This window comes from Curcuma longa, chromosome 3, assembly GCF_044706935.1.
Source record: "Curcuma longa cultivar G26 ecotype Majalengka, Jawa Barat chromosome 3, ITB_CL_G26_1.1, whole genome shotgun sequence".
Classification (NCBI taxonomy): Eukaryota; Viridiplantae; Streptophyta; class Magnoliopsida; order Zingiberales; family Zingiberaceae; genus Curcuma; species Curcuma longa.
In genome coordinates, this window is record NC_133863.1 from 8,735,068 (window position 1) to 8,752,823 (window position 17,756).

At 36.9% G+C, this 17,756-nt stretch overlaps 2 protein-coding genes across 2 annotated transcripts; both read left to right on the forward strand.

Moving 5' to 3' along the window:
- Window positions 1–205: 205 nt before the first annotated feature.
- LOC141823618 (uncharacterized) lies at window positions 206–17,532 on the forward strand. The gene is made up of 20 exons (XM_074710907.1): window positions 206–552; window positions 694–785; window positions 897–994; window positions 1,140–1,301; window positions 1,392–1,907; window positions 2,106–2,206; window positions 2,310–2,374; window positions 2,480–2,725; window positions 2,822–2,945; window positions 3,145–3,316; window positions 3,391–3,929; window positions 7,940–8,026; window positions 8,168–8,259; window positions 8,371–8,468; window positions 8,620–8,781; window positions 8,880–9,493; window positions 9,595–9,953; window positions 10,054–10,177; window positions 10,411–10,582; window positions 16,955–17,532. Exons 1-20 carry the CDS (start codon window positions 466–468, stop codon window positions 17,494–17,496), a joined length of 4,452 nt encoding a protein of 1,483 aa, XP_074567008.1. The 5' UTR covers window positions 206–465; the 3' UTR covers window positions 17,497–17,532.
- Window positions 14,213–15,931, forward strand: LOC141822899 (subtilisin-like protease SBT3.9). Its single transcript, XM_074710204.1, is given in 7 exon segments — window positions 14,213–14,308; window positions 14,450–14,541; window positions 14,652–14,749; window positions 14,888–15,049; window positions 15,146–15,314; window positions 15,316–15,760; window positions 15,860–15,931. Coding segments are annotated over 7 exon segments (1,134 nt in total).
- Window positions 17,533–17,756: the final 224 nt, after the last annotated feature.

A 17,756-nucleotide genomic window follows, 5' to 3' on the forward strand; every position in this document is an offset into this window, starting at 1 on the left:
ATTTAGACAAAGAGTGACTAAGATATTAATTAAAAATTAGTTCATGGTAATTCCGTTACTCTTCATGGTCTTGTGAAGAGCAAAGTGATTAGTTTTTCAACCTTTGATTTTGATCTTTCTCAACCAACTCCGACAAAGCTTGAGCCAACTTAATTGATTTGTGGCTCAACTAAAGTTTGTCCACCTCGGGTAAACCAAATAAGGTTCAGTTGGCCTTGTCCAAACTTAATATTTGTACTCATCTAGATGAATTTCAAATTGAGATCCAGTTAACCTTGTTGGAATAAACTCATCATAAGATGATCAAATTAAGATGTAAATTATGAAAAGAAATTTTGAACTTATCCAAACTGGAGAGCAGGTGGAAATTTCAGTTGTCTAGCAAACTCATTTCTATCTTACTTGCAATCTTTGATTATAAATAGAGCCAAAACAATGAGTTTTCTACTCCAAAACTAAATCGAGATGCATCTTCTAGTTTCCTGTCTTATGCTTCTCTTCACTTTCAACTCCTTCCAGATGATAGCAAATGGAAGTCAACCATCGGCAAAAGTATAAGAGTCCTACAGCCTTTTTCTTTATTTCCTATATGTCTATATACATATACACATATAATTAAAGAAGACAGAATCACATTTACAATAAGAAGCCGACAATTGAAATCAGAAAATATGTTTGTGCTTCCTTTTTCAGTTATACATTGTATACCTTGGAGAGAGGAGGCATGAAGATCCAAATCTTGTGACTGCATCACACCATGAGTTGTTGTCTTCTTTACTTGGAAGGTAAATACTTTCTTCAAAACTTGTGCTCTGTCTTCTGTTTTTTCCTCCTTTATATGCTTATAAAGTTACAATAAAGAAAAAAAATCCAATTAATGGGTGATAAATTTTCAGTAAGGAAGAAGCTCTGAGCTCAATTGTTTACAGTTATAGACATGGCTTCTCAGGCTTTGCAGCCACGCTTACAGATTCACAAGCTCTACAAATTGGAGGTACTATTTTTTTTTTTTTAATATCATTGTTTATAATATCATTTTTAGTAAAATAGACAGTTTCCGTTGAAAAATATTAGCATAAGGCATATGCTTATTTGATCTTAAACTAGAATCAGTTCAATTAGGATCCTTTTTCATGCAGAATTACCGGAAGTGATTAGTATAAAGGTAAGTAGTAGTGTTGAACTGCATACTACACGAAGTTGGGACTATCTTGGACTAAGCTATGACCAACACCAACCTTTGGGACTACTTCAAAGAGGCAAGTTTGGCGAAGATATCATTATCGGAGTTGTCGACACAGGCAAGCATGCATGAATTCTAAATCCTATAAATTCAAAATGCCAATCTCATAGCTTGTCAGCCCAACAATGACATACTCAAGTATTTGTAGGCATTTGGCCTGAATCAAAGAGTTTTAACGACTATGGTTATGGACCAATACCATCTCGTTGGAAAGGCACGTGTGAAACTGGTGAAAACTTCACCATGAACAATTGCAATCGAAAGATCATCGGTGCAAGATGGTACACCGGAGGCGTTGACCCTTCGGATCTCAACATGGACTACAAATCTCCCCGAGACTCTGACGGCCATGGCACACACACAGCTTCCACTGCAGCAGGTTCATTCGTGTCCAACACAAGCTTTCATGGCCTTGGTGTGGGCACAGCAAGAGGCGGCGCTCCTCATGCTCGGCTAGCCATATACAAAGCGTGTTGGGTAGGCACTTCCGGTTGTCCAGACGCCGCCTTGCTCAAGGCTATTGACGATGCTGTGCACGATGGTGTCGACATCTTGTCACTTTCACTCGGTGCTAGATTTTCACAACTTTTTGTCACGATCCATGCTGTAGCAAAGGGGATAACAGTGATCTTCTCAGCGGGCAATGATGGTCCGCTTCCTCAAATTTTGGTTCACTTGGTTTACTAACCAAACGACCTCCGATTTGATCCAAACAAGTTTTGTTGGATTCGTCTTCGCGAGACAAACCTTTTTATCCATTTTATTTTATTAAACTCTCTTCTATTGTTTATCTAAAGTACTTTTATTAGAATTTTAAATCCAATAAAAATCCCTAAAAATCGGGAAAAATAATCGGGGTGTTACATTAGCAATGATCTTCCATGGGTGATTACAGTCGGAGCCAGCACAATCGACCGTTCTTTTCCTACGATTATCACACTCGGAAACAATCAAAAGTTGGTGGTACGTAAGAGCTAGTGAGCACACAATTTTTTTTACTACTAATCGATCAACACGTACAATCAGCTGTTCCTTACTAGTTAATTTGATTCTAATACTATTGCAGGGTCAGTCATTATATTATACATCCAATGATGGATCTAATTCTACAGAATTAGTTCTAATTAAAAGGTACTTTAATTAGTACCCATTTAATTTCCTATTATTTTCATGAAAGTGTTGGGGAAAAGGCATATTAAATGTAATTGCATGTACGCATGCTATGATCTGCTGCAGTTGTTCTACAGTCGACCTAAATTCCACAAATATAGCAGGAAAGATTGTAGTGTGCGCTGATTCTTTATTTGCTTCGGGCGCTGATGATGCCTCTCTCAGTTTCTCCAAAATAATAAATAGCTTGACAGAAGCTCAGGCAGCAGGTGCTATCTTTGCTCGGACCCCAATCGGAGATTATGGGAGATTTATCTATCTCGTTGTAGACAATGACGTAATGCTACAAATAGTGGAATACATACAATTAAGGTGTGTTCTCTATACTGAATCAGTTTCCTTAATCAAACACTTGAAACCAATTCTTCTATTCAAATTAAGCTAACATCGATCGTTTGAGGTCAACAGTAACACATCTGCAACGGCCATGATAAGCCCAGCTTACAGTATTGTGGGGAGCAGAGTGATGTCTCCCAGGGTGGCAGATTTCTCCTCAAGAGGACCAAGTTTAGAGTATGTGGATCTTATAAAGGTTATCTACTTTTGTTGATCCTTTAAATTATATTGGCGAACAATTCCTTTAATTTTGTGTCCGTTACTAGACATAAATTCCAAAGTTTTTACTTTTTAATTAAAAAATATCTAAATTAGTTCTATTTTAGCTTCCTCAAACTAATTAAGAGATAGATAAATCAATGCAAATAACCATGCATAAATTTGCCATTTGACAGCCGGATATCACAGCTCCCGGAGTACGTATCTTAGCTGCAACGTTTGATTCATATTATTTTCTGTCTGGAACTTCGATGGCATGCCCTCATGTTACCGGAGTAGCAGCTCTTCTCAAAGCAGCACATCCAGACTGGTCTCCCGCTGCTATTAAATCCGCACTGGTAACTACCGGTAAGTCAATTATTTATCATCAAACTTATTATGGTTCTTCCATCAAACTCCTTGTTGATTGTCATTTTATGAAGCTTACACGACCAACGCATATGGCTTCCCTATCGAAGCGGATGGAGTTCCTCGAAAGCTCGCTGATCCTTTCGACTTCGGTGGCGGTCACATCAATCCTAACAAAGCTTTGGATCCCGGACTAATTTACGACGTTCATCCAAACGATTACTTCAAGTTCTTTAACTGCACAAATGATGCATCAAACTGTGCTTTGGTGGATGATCATTTGTATCACTTGAATCTGCCCTCCATATCCATTTCTGATCTCAAAACATCTGTGACAGTGAAGAGAACTGTCACGAACGTAGGCGACACAGATACAATATACAGAGCAATAGTACAATCACCTCCTGGTGTTAAGATTACTGTGGAGCCTTCGGTCCTCGAGTTCAATGCTTTCAACAAGGTACAAACTTTTGGTCTAACATTCACCTCACTGCATGCGGTGCAAGGAGACTTCAACTTCGGAAGCTTGACGTGGAGTGATGGGGGAAAGCACTTGGTGCGAATTCCTATAGCTGTTCGAGTTACTATACAAGATTACTTCTCGGACACCTCCTAAGTAGTCAATCGTGTGTAATGGTTAATAAATCACAAAGATGAGGATGTGATGCAGAAAGATGCATGTGTCATTTTTATAGTGTGTTTAACGAATGCGACTCTTATCGTCAATAAATACAACTCTTAATCTCTAAATAATCGATTTTACTAAAGAGCACAATAGTCTCAACTAGGTCAAACCTAAATAGTGGGCTATATAGTCAATAAATGCAACTCATGTCTAGTAATATTACAGGAGAGGCATATCTAATAAGGAGAACAACGTGTTGCTTTTGTTATATAAAGAACAAAATGAACGCTTGGAACATAATCATATATTTCTTTTTCATTCATCTAAAGAACACTTATGATTGAGCAATGTGGTAGAAAGTTGATTTATAAGATATGTTACAGTACAAATAACTTCATCTTAAAATTTACACATAATTGATGCATGATGAAGAAGAGCTAAGGCGGTTTCAACAATATATCTATGTTTTTTTTCAATATAGTTATTTAGCTCTAGAGTATAAGGGCAAGAGACTCGATGAACAATTTCATAAAAGATAAGATGACGATGAAGAGTTTGATATTCACCTCTCCAATTAGAATGAACAGAGAGTATTTTACAATTAAAATATCATTCAACTTGTTTTTGAAAATAACATAATATGTTCAATAAATCATATTTCTTCTCATAGGATAGAGCCAAGTATTTTGATAAATGATCAATAAAGGTAACATAATATGGGAAATCTCGATTAGACAAGATAGGTGCAAGGCCCCAAACATCCAAATAAATTAATTCAAATGGAAGATTAGAAATATGATCAGATGAAGAGAAAGGCAGCGTATGACTTTTAAATTTCATGCAGACCCTATATAAATGAGAAGAAGAAGAGTTAAAGGAAGTAAATCATACCTATTGATGATCAATTGAACAATGTGAAGAAAAACATGACCAAGTCGAGCATGTCAAACAAGTTTATTTGGACGTTCACCAAGGAAAACTTTGATTGAAAATTTTGAAAATAATAGAGGTCATGTTTGATACACACTTTATTTATTTTCTCGACCTGATATTGGGAAAAAGCACAAATAATTTTAAATGTTGGAGAAAACATCTCACATGTGATTATTTGAGAGAGAGGAAATGGGAGTCTTTTGTTCACTACTATTATACTACACAGCATTTTGTAAGCTAGATAACTCGTGATGCAGTTTGAAATGGGGCTAAATTCTTTGTTTTGAACTTTAATTTTTTTTTAAAATTCTTAAAACTTGTCTAAGTTTTAAAAATTATTATATATTTTAGGGTAAGTTATGTCTCTTCTTAGAAGACCTGGTCTTATTGTTTATTTCATAACAGGGGTTTGGATCCATATACTTTGATTTATGAACATTTTCCTTTATGAAATTGTGGGAGATTGTGTTTTCGTGCTGCATCAGCTAGCTTCAAATACTATTACAAGCACTTGTTATTTGACTTGACCAGACTGAATAATGGAGCAGGAAAATTTTAGGGTCAACAAAATTTGGATTTTGTGAAACCTTGGCCTGTAGCACATGAACTTATACCTTGTTCCCTATTGAAGACTGTCTCAGGTTTGGAAAAAACAACAAAAAAGTACATAACGTCAAACACTTATTATATACAATGCATAATTCCTCAGTTTATAAAACCACCATCGTACATCTTCATTCTATAAGCATTTACACTTTTGGCACCTTTTTTTAACAGTGTGAGATTTGATAGCCATTTCATCAAGTCGCCTATCCCAAGCTGACTATAATGTACCACTAATATTCTGTAACGTGATAGTATTGTTGCATCTAAATCCAAGAAACTACTGCTGAAATATCTGCAATATTGCAATTTTTCAGGTATCTATGCTACAATAGGTGCTTTGACTTGCTTCGTTTTCCTTGTATCACGGGCTTTCTTTTTGGTGTTCTTTTAGAGAAAAAATGTCTAGTGGGTTTTGCAATTCTACTCATCTTTAGCTCAAAGCTTGATCCCATGAAGGATGCTATGGTTTTTTAGATTTGTTCTTGGGATGCCCATGCTGATGGCCTAATATACCTTTCTCTCTTTATGTATAGGAAACAAGTGCAAAACCCAACAAGAGCTTCCAGATCTCTTAGCAGCTTGACTCGCGTCGTCCGACGAGGTCAGTCGTTCAAAAAGCTAGTTACTGTTCCTGGGCATCCAACTTTTGTTATTGGGCATTAGAATCATAACTTCTCATTTTCCAATGGCCCACGACAGGCTCAGAAAGCCCCAACATTGATACCAACGGGAACTCATTCGATTCCGCAATCAAATTACTTCACTTAGCATGGCACCCAACCGAAAACTTAATAGCCTGTGCTGCTGCAAACAGCTTGTACATGTACTACGCATAAAAAAAAGTTTTAACACCAGTCAAGAAGGTAACTTGAAAGGTAAGCAGCGCCTTCTTTTGCATTGTACCTGTGAAGGCTAAAGGCCTTTTCAGATAATCAGATGCAACCAACAAGGGTCACAATGGATTAATTTCGAATGATCTCGACATCAGAGCCTGAAGAGACTTCGGAAGTCTACAAAGGCAACTACATTTGTCGTTCTTTATATTTGTGGGGCCCAGAATGTGGGGGATCTTTATCCATATTCTTTTGTTTTGGGAAGAGATTGCACATCTATTTTGTTCCTGTTTCAGCATTAGGATCCCACTTAATTATACCTCTCTTACAACTAATCCGGGGGTTTGATGTGTGTATGTAGTCATTCTCTAGACAAGCTGGGTTATTCACTTAATTCTACAATTACAGTGGAAAAGACATACATAGTTCATGGCTTGTGAAAGTTCCTATTTTAATGTATTCAAATATGTTGAAAAAAATTTATTTTGAACAGGTTGCGACTTGTACATTCATACCTAATAAATCAAATTTAAAGAAAAATGTGACTTGGAAAAGAACTATGAATGTGCATAAATATTTCAAGGCATTGGAAAAGCCATTTGATTAGTCTATTACAGAACATGTGTTTCAGTGTTCTTATGAAATGCTTTTGAAGATTTTATTATAATGCTGTTTTTGTTGTTTGTTTGTTCCATGAGCAATCAAGATTGCTAGATTCCTCAGTAAATTTTGAATCAAAATATTATTTGAAGGACAATAAAAGTGTGGTACTTATCTCATGCATGTTTGTCTTTGAATTAATGGGATTAGCTGATCAATTTACTTGGTCTAATAATCTCTGTTTTGTATAATTGAGATGCACTTATTATTATTTTCTTATGGATAATTAAACTGCATTTAAATTCACAAAGAATGCAAGTTGTAAATCCATGATTTCCAAAGTATGAAAAAAAAATCACATCATGGGTGCCTTGTCAAGTTCTTTTTTAGGTGGAATGTCCTTTTTTTTTTTCTTTAAAAATTGTGATATTCTGTTATCTTATATTTACTTTTTATGAAGTCAAGTCAATGAATAATAATTTAGATAGAAAGTAGTATTCATAATAAACAATAATTTAGACAAAGAGTGACTAAGATATTAATTAAATATTAGTTCATGGTAATTCCGTTACTCTGAATGGTCTAGTGAAGAGCAAAGTTGAAATAGCATCTGAAAACATTTCGCTCAAAATAGGATATCATTTTTAATTTAGTTTTTCAACCTTTTATTTTGATCTTTCTCAACCAACTCCGACAAAGCTTGAGCCAACTTAATTGATTTGTGGCTCAACTAAAGTTTGTCCACCTCGGGTAAACCAAATAAGGTTCAGTTGGCCTTGTCCAAACTTAATATTTGTACTCATCTAGATGAATTTCAAATTGAGATCCAATTAACCTTGTTGGAATAAATTCATCATAAGATGATCAAATTAAGATGTAAATTATGAAAAGAAAATTTGAACTTATCCAAACTGGAGAGCAGGTGGAAATTTCAGTTGTCTAGCAAACTCATTTCTATCTTACTTGCAATCTTTGATTATAAATAGAGCCAAAACAATGAGTTTTCTACTCCAAAACTAAATCGAGATGCATCTTCTAGTTTCCTGTCTTCTGCTTCTCTTCACTTGCAACTCCTTCCAGATGATAGCAAATGGAAGTCCACCATCGGCGAAAGTTAAGAGTCCTACAGCCTTTTTCTTTATTTCCCTATATGTCTATATACATATACACATATAATTAAAGGAAACAATATCATATTTGCAATAAGAAGCCGACAATTGAAATCAGAAAATATATTTGTGCTTCCTTTTTCAGTTATATATTGCATACCTTGGAGAGAGGCAGCATGAAGATCCAAATCTTGTGACTGCATCACACCATGAGTTGTTGTCTTCTTTACTTGGAAGGTAAATACTTAATTCAAAACTTGTGCTCTTGTCTTCTGTTTTTTCCCCTTTATATGCTTATAAAGTTACAATAAAGATAAAAAATCCAATTAATGGGTGATAATTTTTCAGTAAGGAAGAAGCTCTGAGCTCAATTGTTTACAGTTATAGACATGGCTTCTCAGGCTTTGCAGCCATGCTTACAGATTCCCAAGCTCTACAAATTGGAGGTACTATTTTTTTTTTAATATCATATTTATACGAGAGGTGCTATTTTCAAGTAGTAAAATAGACTGTTTCAGTTGAAACATGTAGCATAAAAGCATATGCTTATTTGATCTTTAACCAGAATCAGTTCAATCGAAAACCTTTTTCATGTAGAATTACCGGAAGTGATTAGTATAAAGGTAAGTGGTAGTGTTGAACTGCATACTACACGAAGCTGGGACTATCTTGGACTAAGCTATGACCAAGACCAACCCTCGGGACTGCTTCAAAGAGGCAAGTTTGGCGAAGATATCATTATCGGAGTTATCGACACAGGCAAGCATGCATGAATTCTTAATCATATAAATTCAAAATGGCAAACTCGATCGATCATAGCTTGTTAGCCCAACAATGACATACTCAAGTATTTGTAGGCATTTGGCCAGAATCAAAGAGTTTTAACGATTATGGTTATGGACCAATACCATCTCGTTGGAAAGGCACGTGTGTAACTGGTGAAAACTTCACCATGAACAATTGCAATCGAAAGATCATCGGTGCAAGATGGTACACCGGAGGCGTTAACTCTTCGGCTCTCAACATGGACTACAATTCTACCCGAGACAAGGATGGCCATGGCACACACACTGCTTCCACCGCAGCAGGTTCATTCGTGTCCAACACAAGCTTTCATGGCCTTGGTGTGGGCACAGCAAGAGGCGGCGCTCCTCGTGCTCGACTAGCCATATACAAGGCGTGTTGGAGAACTTACGGTTGTCCAGATGCTGCCGTGCTCAAGGCTATCGATGATGCCGTGCACGATGGTGTCGACATCTTGTCACTTTCACTCGGTGGAAGATTTTCACAATATTTGGTCACAATACATGCTGTAGCAAAGGGGATAACAGTGATCTTCGCAGCGGGCAATGATGGTCCGCTTCCTCAAACCATTAGCAATGAGCTTCCATGGGTGATTACAGTCGGAGCCAGCACAATCGACCGTTCTTTTCCTACGATTATCACACTCGGAAACAATCAAAAGTTGGTGGTAAGAGCTAGCTAGTGAGCACATAAATTTCTTTACTGCTAATCAACAAGTACAATCAGCTTTGCCTAACTATAGTTAATTTGATTCTAATACTATTGCAGGGTCAGTCATTATATTATACATCCAACGATGGATCTAATTCTACAGAATTAATTCTAATTAGAAGGCTCAGTCATGCTATCTGCTGCAGTTGTTCAACAGTTGAGCTGAATACCATAGATATAGCAGGAAAGATTGTAGTGTGCGCTGATTCTTTATTTGCTCCTGGAGACATTCCTTCTGGTGCTGCTGTTGCCTTGGGCAGCATCTCCCAAGTGGTGAATAGCTTGATAGAAGCTCAGGCAGAAGGTGTTATCTTTGCTCGATCCCCAATCAGCCTGCTCCAAGATTCTGGGAGATTTATCTATGTCCTTGTAGACAATGACGTAATGCTACAAATAGTGACATATATAGGATTAAGGTGTACATGTTTTCTATACTGAATCTGTTTACTTAATCAAACACTTGAAGTCAATTCTTCGATTCAAATTAAGCTAACATCGATCGTTTGAGATCAACAGTAACACATCTGCAACGGCCATGATAAGCCCAGCTTACAGTATTGTGGGGAGTAGAGTGATGTCTCCCAGGGTGGCAGCTTTCTCCTCAAGGGGACCAAGTTTAGAGTATGTGGATCTTATAAAGGTACCACTTTTGTTGATCTATGATATTGGCGAACAATTCCTTTAATTTTGTGTCCGTTACTAGCTCATAAATTCCAAAGCTTTTACATTTTAATTAATTAATTAATTAAAACAGATCAAAATAACTTCTATTTTAGCTTAATTATATTCCTGAAACTAATTAAGACTTAATTAAGAGATCAGAGATATATCAATGCGATTAACCCATGCATGCATAAATTTGCCATTTGACAGCCCGATATCACAGCTCCCGGAGTAAGTATCTTGGCTGCAATGTTTGATTCATATTATTTTGCGTCTGGAACTTCGATGGCATGCCCTCATGTTTCCGGAGTAGCAGCTCTTCTCAAAGCAGCACATCCAGAATGGTCTCCCGCTGCTATTAAATCCGCACTGGTAACTACCGGTAAGTCGATTTATCGATCATCAAACTTATTAATTATAGTTCATCCATCAAACGACTCTTTGTTGATTGTCATTAATTTTATGAAGCATAGCTTACACGACCAACTCATATGGATTCCCTATCGAAGCGGATGGAGTTCCACGAAAGCTCGCTGATCCTTTCGACTTCGGTGGTGGTCATATCAATCCTAACCAAGCTGTGGATCCTGGACTAATTTACGACGTTGATCCAAATGATTATAATTTGGTGGATGATCAATATTTGTATCACTTGAATCTGCCCTCCATATCCATTTCTGATCTCAAAACATCCGTGACAGTGAAGAGAACTGTCACGAACGTAGGCGACACGGATACGATATACAGAGCAATTGTACATTCACCTCCAGGTGTTAAGATTGCTGTGGAGCCTTCGGTCCTCGAGTTCAATGCTTTCAACACGGTACAGACTTTTGATCTAACATTCACCTCACTACATATGGTGCAAGGAGACTTCAACTTCGGAAGCTTGACGTGGAGTGATGGGGGAAAGCACTTAGTGCGAATTCCTATAGCTGTTCGAGTTACCATACAAGATTACTTCTCGGACACCTCCTAAGTAGTCAATTGTGTGTAATAGTTAATAAAACACAAAGACATATTACGTCAATAAACAATGCTAAGTTTGAAGAAATAAATTAAAGACATATATAAAGTTGTCAGATTTGAAGACTATCTTATGTAAACTATATTTTGGATTGATATATCTTGTATGAATAAAATAAACCTCCAGGGTTGGTTTAGTTTACTTAAAAGAGTTGTCGCTTTCAAACTTATAATGACAAACTATTAACTAATATCGTTAATTAAGCTATCTGTGTGTGCCAAAGAGCTAATTCACCAATGCCACTTTCAACAACTTCAGAAGCAATGCTCATTAATTAAGCTTGAATTTGAAAAAGCCTTCGGCAGAGTTGGTTGGAAAATTCTTCTGCAGACCCTCAAGCGCCATGGCTTCCCCCCTCCATTGGTATCAGACTCAGCTAATTAGAAAGAAATATATATCCATCATCTCGATCAGTCCTACGACCATTTGTATGTCAACAGTCTAAGGGGATTCTTATAAATGCAGACTTGTACAATCCCTTACTTGTTCCTGAAGCTTCTTGGTTCGATATCAACATAGATTTTGTATTGGGTTTACCTCGCACCCAATGGATCTCATATTTTATTTTAGTTGTGGTTGATAGGTTTTCTAAGATTGTACATTTTATATCTTGCAAGAAGACTATAGATATTGTCTGAATTGCCCATCTTTACTTTAAGGAGATTATGCGTTTTCATAGAGTGCCTCGATCCATGATTTCAGATCGTGATTATCAAATTTATCAACAATTTTTAGAAGAGCTTATGGGAGGAACTAAAAACACAATTGAATTTTAACAGTGCCTACCACCCCTAAACAGATGGTTAGGCCGAGATGGTAAATCAAAGTTTGGGAAATCTTCTGAAGTATCTGACAGGAACTAAGCTGAAATAGTGAGATATGACATTACCTCAAACAGAATTTGCTTATAATAAACCAAGAAACAAGACCACGGGGCTGAATTCTTTTGAGGTTGTCTATGGGTGGAACCCATCCAAGGTACTAGATTTAGTCCCTATCCCACGTATAGGCCAATTTAATCCTAAGGTAGATGAAATGGCAGAGCATCTTTGGGATATTCATGAGCAGGTTAAATTGATTATTCATGAGAGCAATACCAAGTACAAGACTAAGGTTGACAGTCATCTCAGGTACTTTTTGATGTTGGTGAGTTTGTCTGGAATGTATTAACTCATGATCGTTTTCTTATTGGCGAGTATAATAAACCTAAAGATTGAAAGATTGGACCTGTGAGATATTGCAAAAAATTAAAAATAACGCATATATGTTGCACCTTCCTAGTCACTTGAAGACTTATAATATCTTCAATGTGAAACACTTGACTCTTTATTTTGTGACTGCTGATGATACTACTATAAACTTGGGGATGAGCTGTTTTCAACCAGAGAGATTGATGTAGGATTGACGCGAGATGAGTCGAATTTTAACAGATTATAACTTTTAACTCGGATATAAAAATGAGACATGATTTTTTTCTACTCGAAGCTCTTTCCGAGATCTATATTCGTTATGAGATGAAATTCATAAAACCCAGTTCAAGCACATCAAAATCGTTTAGTACTTTTTCAGAGGTCTCGAATTATTTTTACTATTTTTGATAATTTTTAAATTTTTGATAATTTTTAATTTTTTTATATTTAGGATAATTTTAATCATTTTCTTTTATAAATTAGAGTTTTGGGTCTGTATAAGGTGTTTAGTCGATGTTAGATTTCCTTTCGGTAAAATCTAGAGACCACGATGATAATCGATATTCTATCTGATTTCATTCTGCCTCAGCTCCCTCCCTGCCTCAACCGTTTAAGTTGGCTAATTTGCCTCTGACAACCAGCATCGCTGCCTATCACTAAGGGCGCAGTTGGAGTCGATGACAGATTGAAGAGGCTAGAATTATACCAAGAAATCCCTCTAAATGAAGATGAAAACTCAGCTCTTTCTACCTGCAGCGGCCAAGAGCTGGGCACAGAATTCGCCTTGCCTAGTTGCGACTGCATTAGCGAGACAGCGACACTAACGAGGCCCCATGCCATGACGCTTTGGAAATGGTGTTTAATCGCTGATGGTTCATAATGCGTTCCTAGAATTGTATTTGGAATGACAGTTGAAGATAGGGCACATGTAATAATATTAATTATTTAGTAAAAATGTGAAATTCGTCACCCTAACGATCCCACACGGTTAACCTCACGATCATCTGTAATGAGGAAAATCGAAAAGTTGTAGTTGGTCATTACGGAGAGGGCATTGCCTCGGCTTCGTCGAGATTCAACCCTTACCCACTTCAATAAATCTATCCTATAATAACCAACTCAATCTGTCCGAAAACAATAATATTCTTAATCCATATGGAGGTTCTCTTCTCTTCTTCTTTACTTTATCTACAAAGTCAAGTTAAAGAATACTATTTAGCCCGAAAGAAGTATTGATAATGAATAGGTGGACAAAGTCAAGAGTCAGAGTTTACCAAGTCATGAATGTATTAATTAAACAATAGTTCAGAAGCCAATTCCATTATTCGTAATGAACGAGTGAAAATGAAAGAGCATCTGAAAATATTTCATATAAATTTTTATTTAGTTTTGGAACTTTTTATTTTGACCTTTCTCAATTAACTCTGACAAACCTTGAGCGAACTCAATTAATTTGTGGCCCACCTCGACTAAAGTTCTATCGGGTAAACCAAATAATTAAGCTTCAGTAGGCTTCATCCAAACTTAATACTTGTACTCATCTAGTTCAAATTGAGATCCAATCTAATTTAACATAATTGTTAGAATAAACTCATCATGACATGATCAAATTAAGACGTAAATTATAAAAGAATCCTTAATGAACTTGTCCAAACTAGAGAGTAGGTGAGACAATTTCAGCTTTGTCCATCTATTAAGATTGACTATATCAATTATTCAACTCCTATCTTACTTGTAATCTTTGATTATAAATAGAGCCAAAACAATGAGTTTTCTCCTCCAAAGCTAAATCTAGATGGATTCACAGCATCTTCTAGTTTCCTTCCTTATGCTTCTCTTCACTTTCAACTCCTTCCAGATGATAGCAAATGGAAGTCAACCATCGGCAAAAGTATAAGATTCCTACAGCCTTTTCTTTATTTCCCTATATGTCCATATACATATACACATATAATTAAAGGAAACAATATCATATTTACATCAAGAAGAAGACAATTGAAATCAGAAAATACGTTTGTGCTTCCTTTTTCAGTTATACATTGTATACCTTGGAGAGAGGCAGCATGAAGATCCAAATCTTGTGACTGCATCACACCATGAGTTGTTGTCTTCTTTACTTGGAAGGTAAATATTTAATTCAAAACTTGTGCTCTGTCTTCTGTTTTTTCCCCTTTATATGCTTATAAAGTTACAATAAAGATAATAAATCCAATTAATGGGTGATAATTTTTCAGTAAGGAAGAAGCTCTGAGCTCAATTGTTTACAGTTATAGACATGGCTTCTCAGGCTTTGCAGCCATGCTTACAGATTCCCAAGCTCTACAAATTGGAGGTACTTCTTTTTTTATATATCATTTTAAACGAGAGGTGCTATTTTCTAGTATGCATCTCAGTAAAATAAACAGTTCAGTTTTCCAGAATCTTATTTAATCTTCAGAATCAGTTCAATTAGAAAACCTTTTTCATGTAGAATTACCGGAAGTGATTAGTATAAAGGTAAGTAGTAGTGTTGAACTGCATACTACACGAAGTTGGGACTATCTTGGACTAAGCTATGACCAACACCAACCCTCGGGACTGCTTCAAAGAGGCAAGTTTGGCGAAGATATCATTATCGGAGTTGTCGACACAGGCAAGTATATATGCATGAATTCTTAATCCTATAAATTCAAAATGGCAAACTCTCATAGCATGTTAGCCCAACAATGACATACTCAAGTATTTGTAGGCATTTGGCCAGAATCAAAGAGTTTTAACGACTATGGTTATGGACCAATACCATCTCGTTGGAAAGGCACGTGTGAAACTGGTGAAAACTTCACCATGAACAATTGCAATCGAAAGATCATCGGTGCAAGATGGTACACCGGAGGCGTTGACCCTTCGGATCTCAACATAGGACTACAAATCTCCCCGAGACTCTGAGGGCCATGGCACACACACAGCTTCCACCGCAGCAGGTTCATTCGTGTCCAACACAAGCTTTCATGGCCTTGGTGTGGGCACAGCAAGAGGCGGCGCTCCTCATGCTCGACTAGCCATATACAAGGCGTGTTGGGGAACTTACGGTTGTCCAGATGCTGCCGTGCTCAAGGCTATCGATGATGCCGTGCACGATGGTGTCGACATCTTGTCACTTTCACTCGGTGGTAGATTTTCACAATATTTTGTCACCATACATGCTGTAGCAAAGGGGATAACAGTGATCTTCGCAGCGGGCAATGATGGTCCGCTTCCTCAAACCATTAGCAATGAGCTTCCATGGGTGATTACAGTCGGAGCCAGCACAATCGACCGTTCTTTTCCTACGATTATCACACTTGGAAACAATCAAAAGTTGGTGGTAAGAGCTAGTGAGCACATAAATTTTTTTGCTACTAATCAACACGTACAATCAGCTAGCTGTTCCTTACTAGTTAATTTGATTCTAATACTATTGCAGGGTCAGTCATTATATTATACATCCAATGATGGATCTAATTCTACAGAATTACTTCTAATTCTACAGAATTAATCATCTAATTAGGCATAAGGCTCAGTCATGCTATCTGCTGCAGTTGTTCAACAGTTGAGCTGAATTCCACAGATATAGCAGGAAAGATTGTAGTGTGCGCTGATTCTTTATTTCCTCCTGGAGACATTAACATTCCTTCTGGTGGCTGTTGTTGCCATGGCAACTTCTACCAAGTAGTGAATAGCTTGATAGAAGCTCAGGCAGAAGGTGTTATCTTTGCTCGATCCCCAATCAGCCTGCTCCAAGATTATGAGAGATTTATCTATGTCCTTGTAGACAATGACGTAATGCTACAAATAGTGAAATATATACGATTAAGGTGTGTTTTCATATACTGAATCAGTTCCCTTAATCAAACACTTGAAGCCAATTATATTCTTTTATTCAAATTAAGTTAACAAATCGTTTGAGATCAACAGTAACACATCTGCAACGGCCATGATAAGCCCAGCTTACAGTATTGTGGGGAGTAGAGTGGTGTCTCCCAGGGTGGCAGCTTTCTCCTCAAGGGGACCAAGTTTAGAGTATGTGGATCTTATAAAGGTACTACTCTTGTTGATCTAATTATATTGGCGAACAATTCCTTTAATTTTGTGTCCGTTACTAGGACATAAATTCCAAAGTTTTTACTTTTTAATTAAAACAGATCAAAATTAGTTCTATTTTAGCTTCTAATTAAGACTTAATTAAGAGATCAGAGATATATCAATGCGATTAACCCATGCATAAATTTGCCATTTGACAGCCGGATATCACAGCTCCCGGAGTAAGTATCTTGGCTGCAATGTTTAATTCATATTATTTTCTGTCTGGAACTTCGATGGCATGCCCTCATGTTTCCGGAGTAGCAGCTCTTCTCAAAGCAGCACATCCAGAATGGCCTCCCGCTGCTATTAAATCCGCACTGGTAACTACCGGTAAGTCGATTTATATATCATCGAACTTATTATAGTTGATTCTTCCATCAAACTCTTTGAGTAAATTTAATTTGTTGATCATATGATTGTCATTTTATATATGAAGCTTACACGACCAACGCATATGGATTCCCTATCGAAGCGGATGGAGTTCCACGAAAGCTCGCTGATCCTTTCGACTTCGGTGGTGGTCATATCAATCCTAACCAAGCTGTGGATCCTGGACTAATTTACGACGTTGATCCAAACGATTACTTCAAGTTCTTTAACTGCACAAATGATGCATCAAACTGTGCTTTGGTGGATGATCATTTGTATCACTTGAATCTGCCCTCCATATCCATTTCTGATCTCAAAACATCCGTGACAGTGAAGAGAACTGTCACGAACGTAGGCGACACAGATACAATATACAGAGCAATAGTACAATCACCTCCTGGTGTTAAGATTACTGTGGAGCCTTCGGTCCTCGAGTTCAATGCTTTCAACAAGGTACAAACTTTTGCTCTAACATTCACCTCACTGCATGCGGTGCAAGGAGACTTCAACTTCGGAAGCTTGACGTGGAGTGATGGGGGGAAGCACTTGGTGCGAATTCCTATAGCTGTTCGAGTGACTATACAAGATTACTTCTCGGACACCTCCTAAGTAGTCAATTGTGTGTAATAGTTAATAAATCACAAAGACATAATAGATCGTTTACTAAGTTTGAATAAATAAATTAAAGATATTTATAAAGTTGTCAGATTTGAAGAATATATAAAGTTGTTAGATTTGAAGACTATATAAAGTTGCTTTTATATTGCAGAGGCATATCTAATAGTAAAATTACAAAAGATAATGATATATGTAGACTTGTTATATAAAGAACAAAATGAATGCTTAGAACATAATCATATATTTATTTT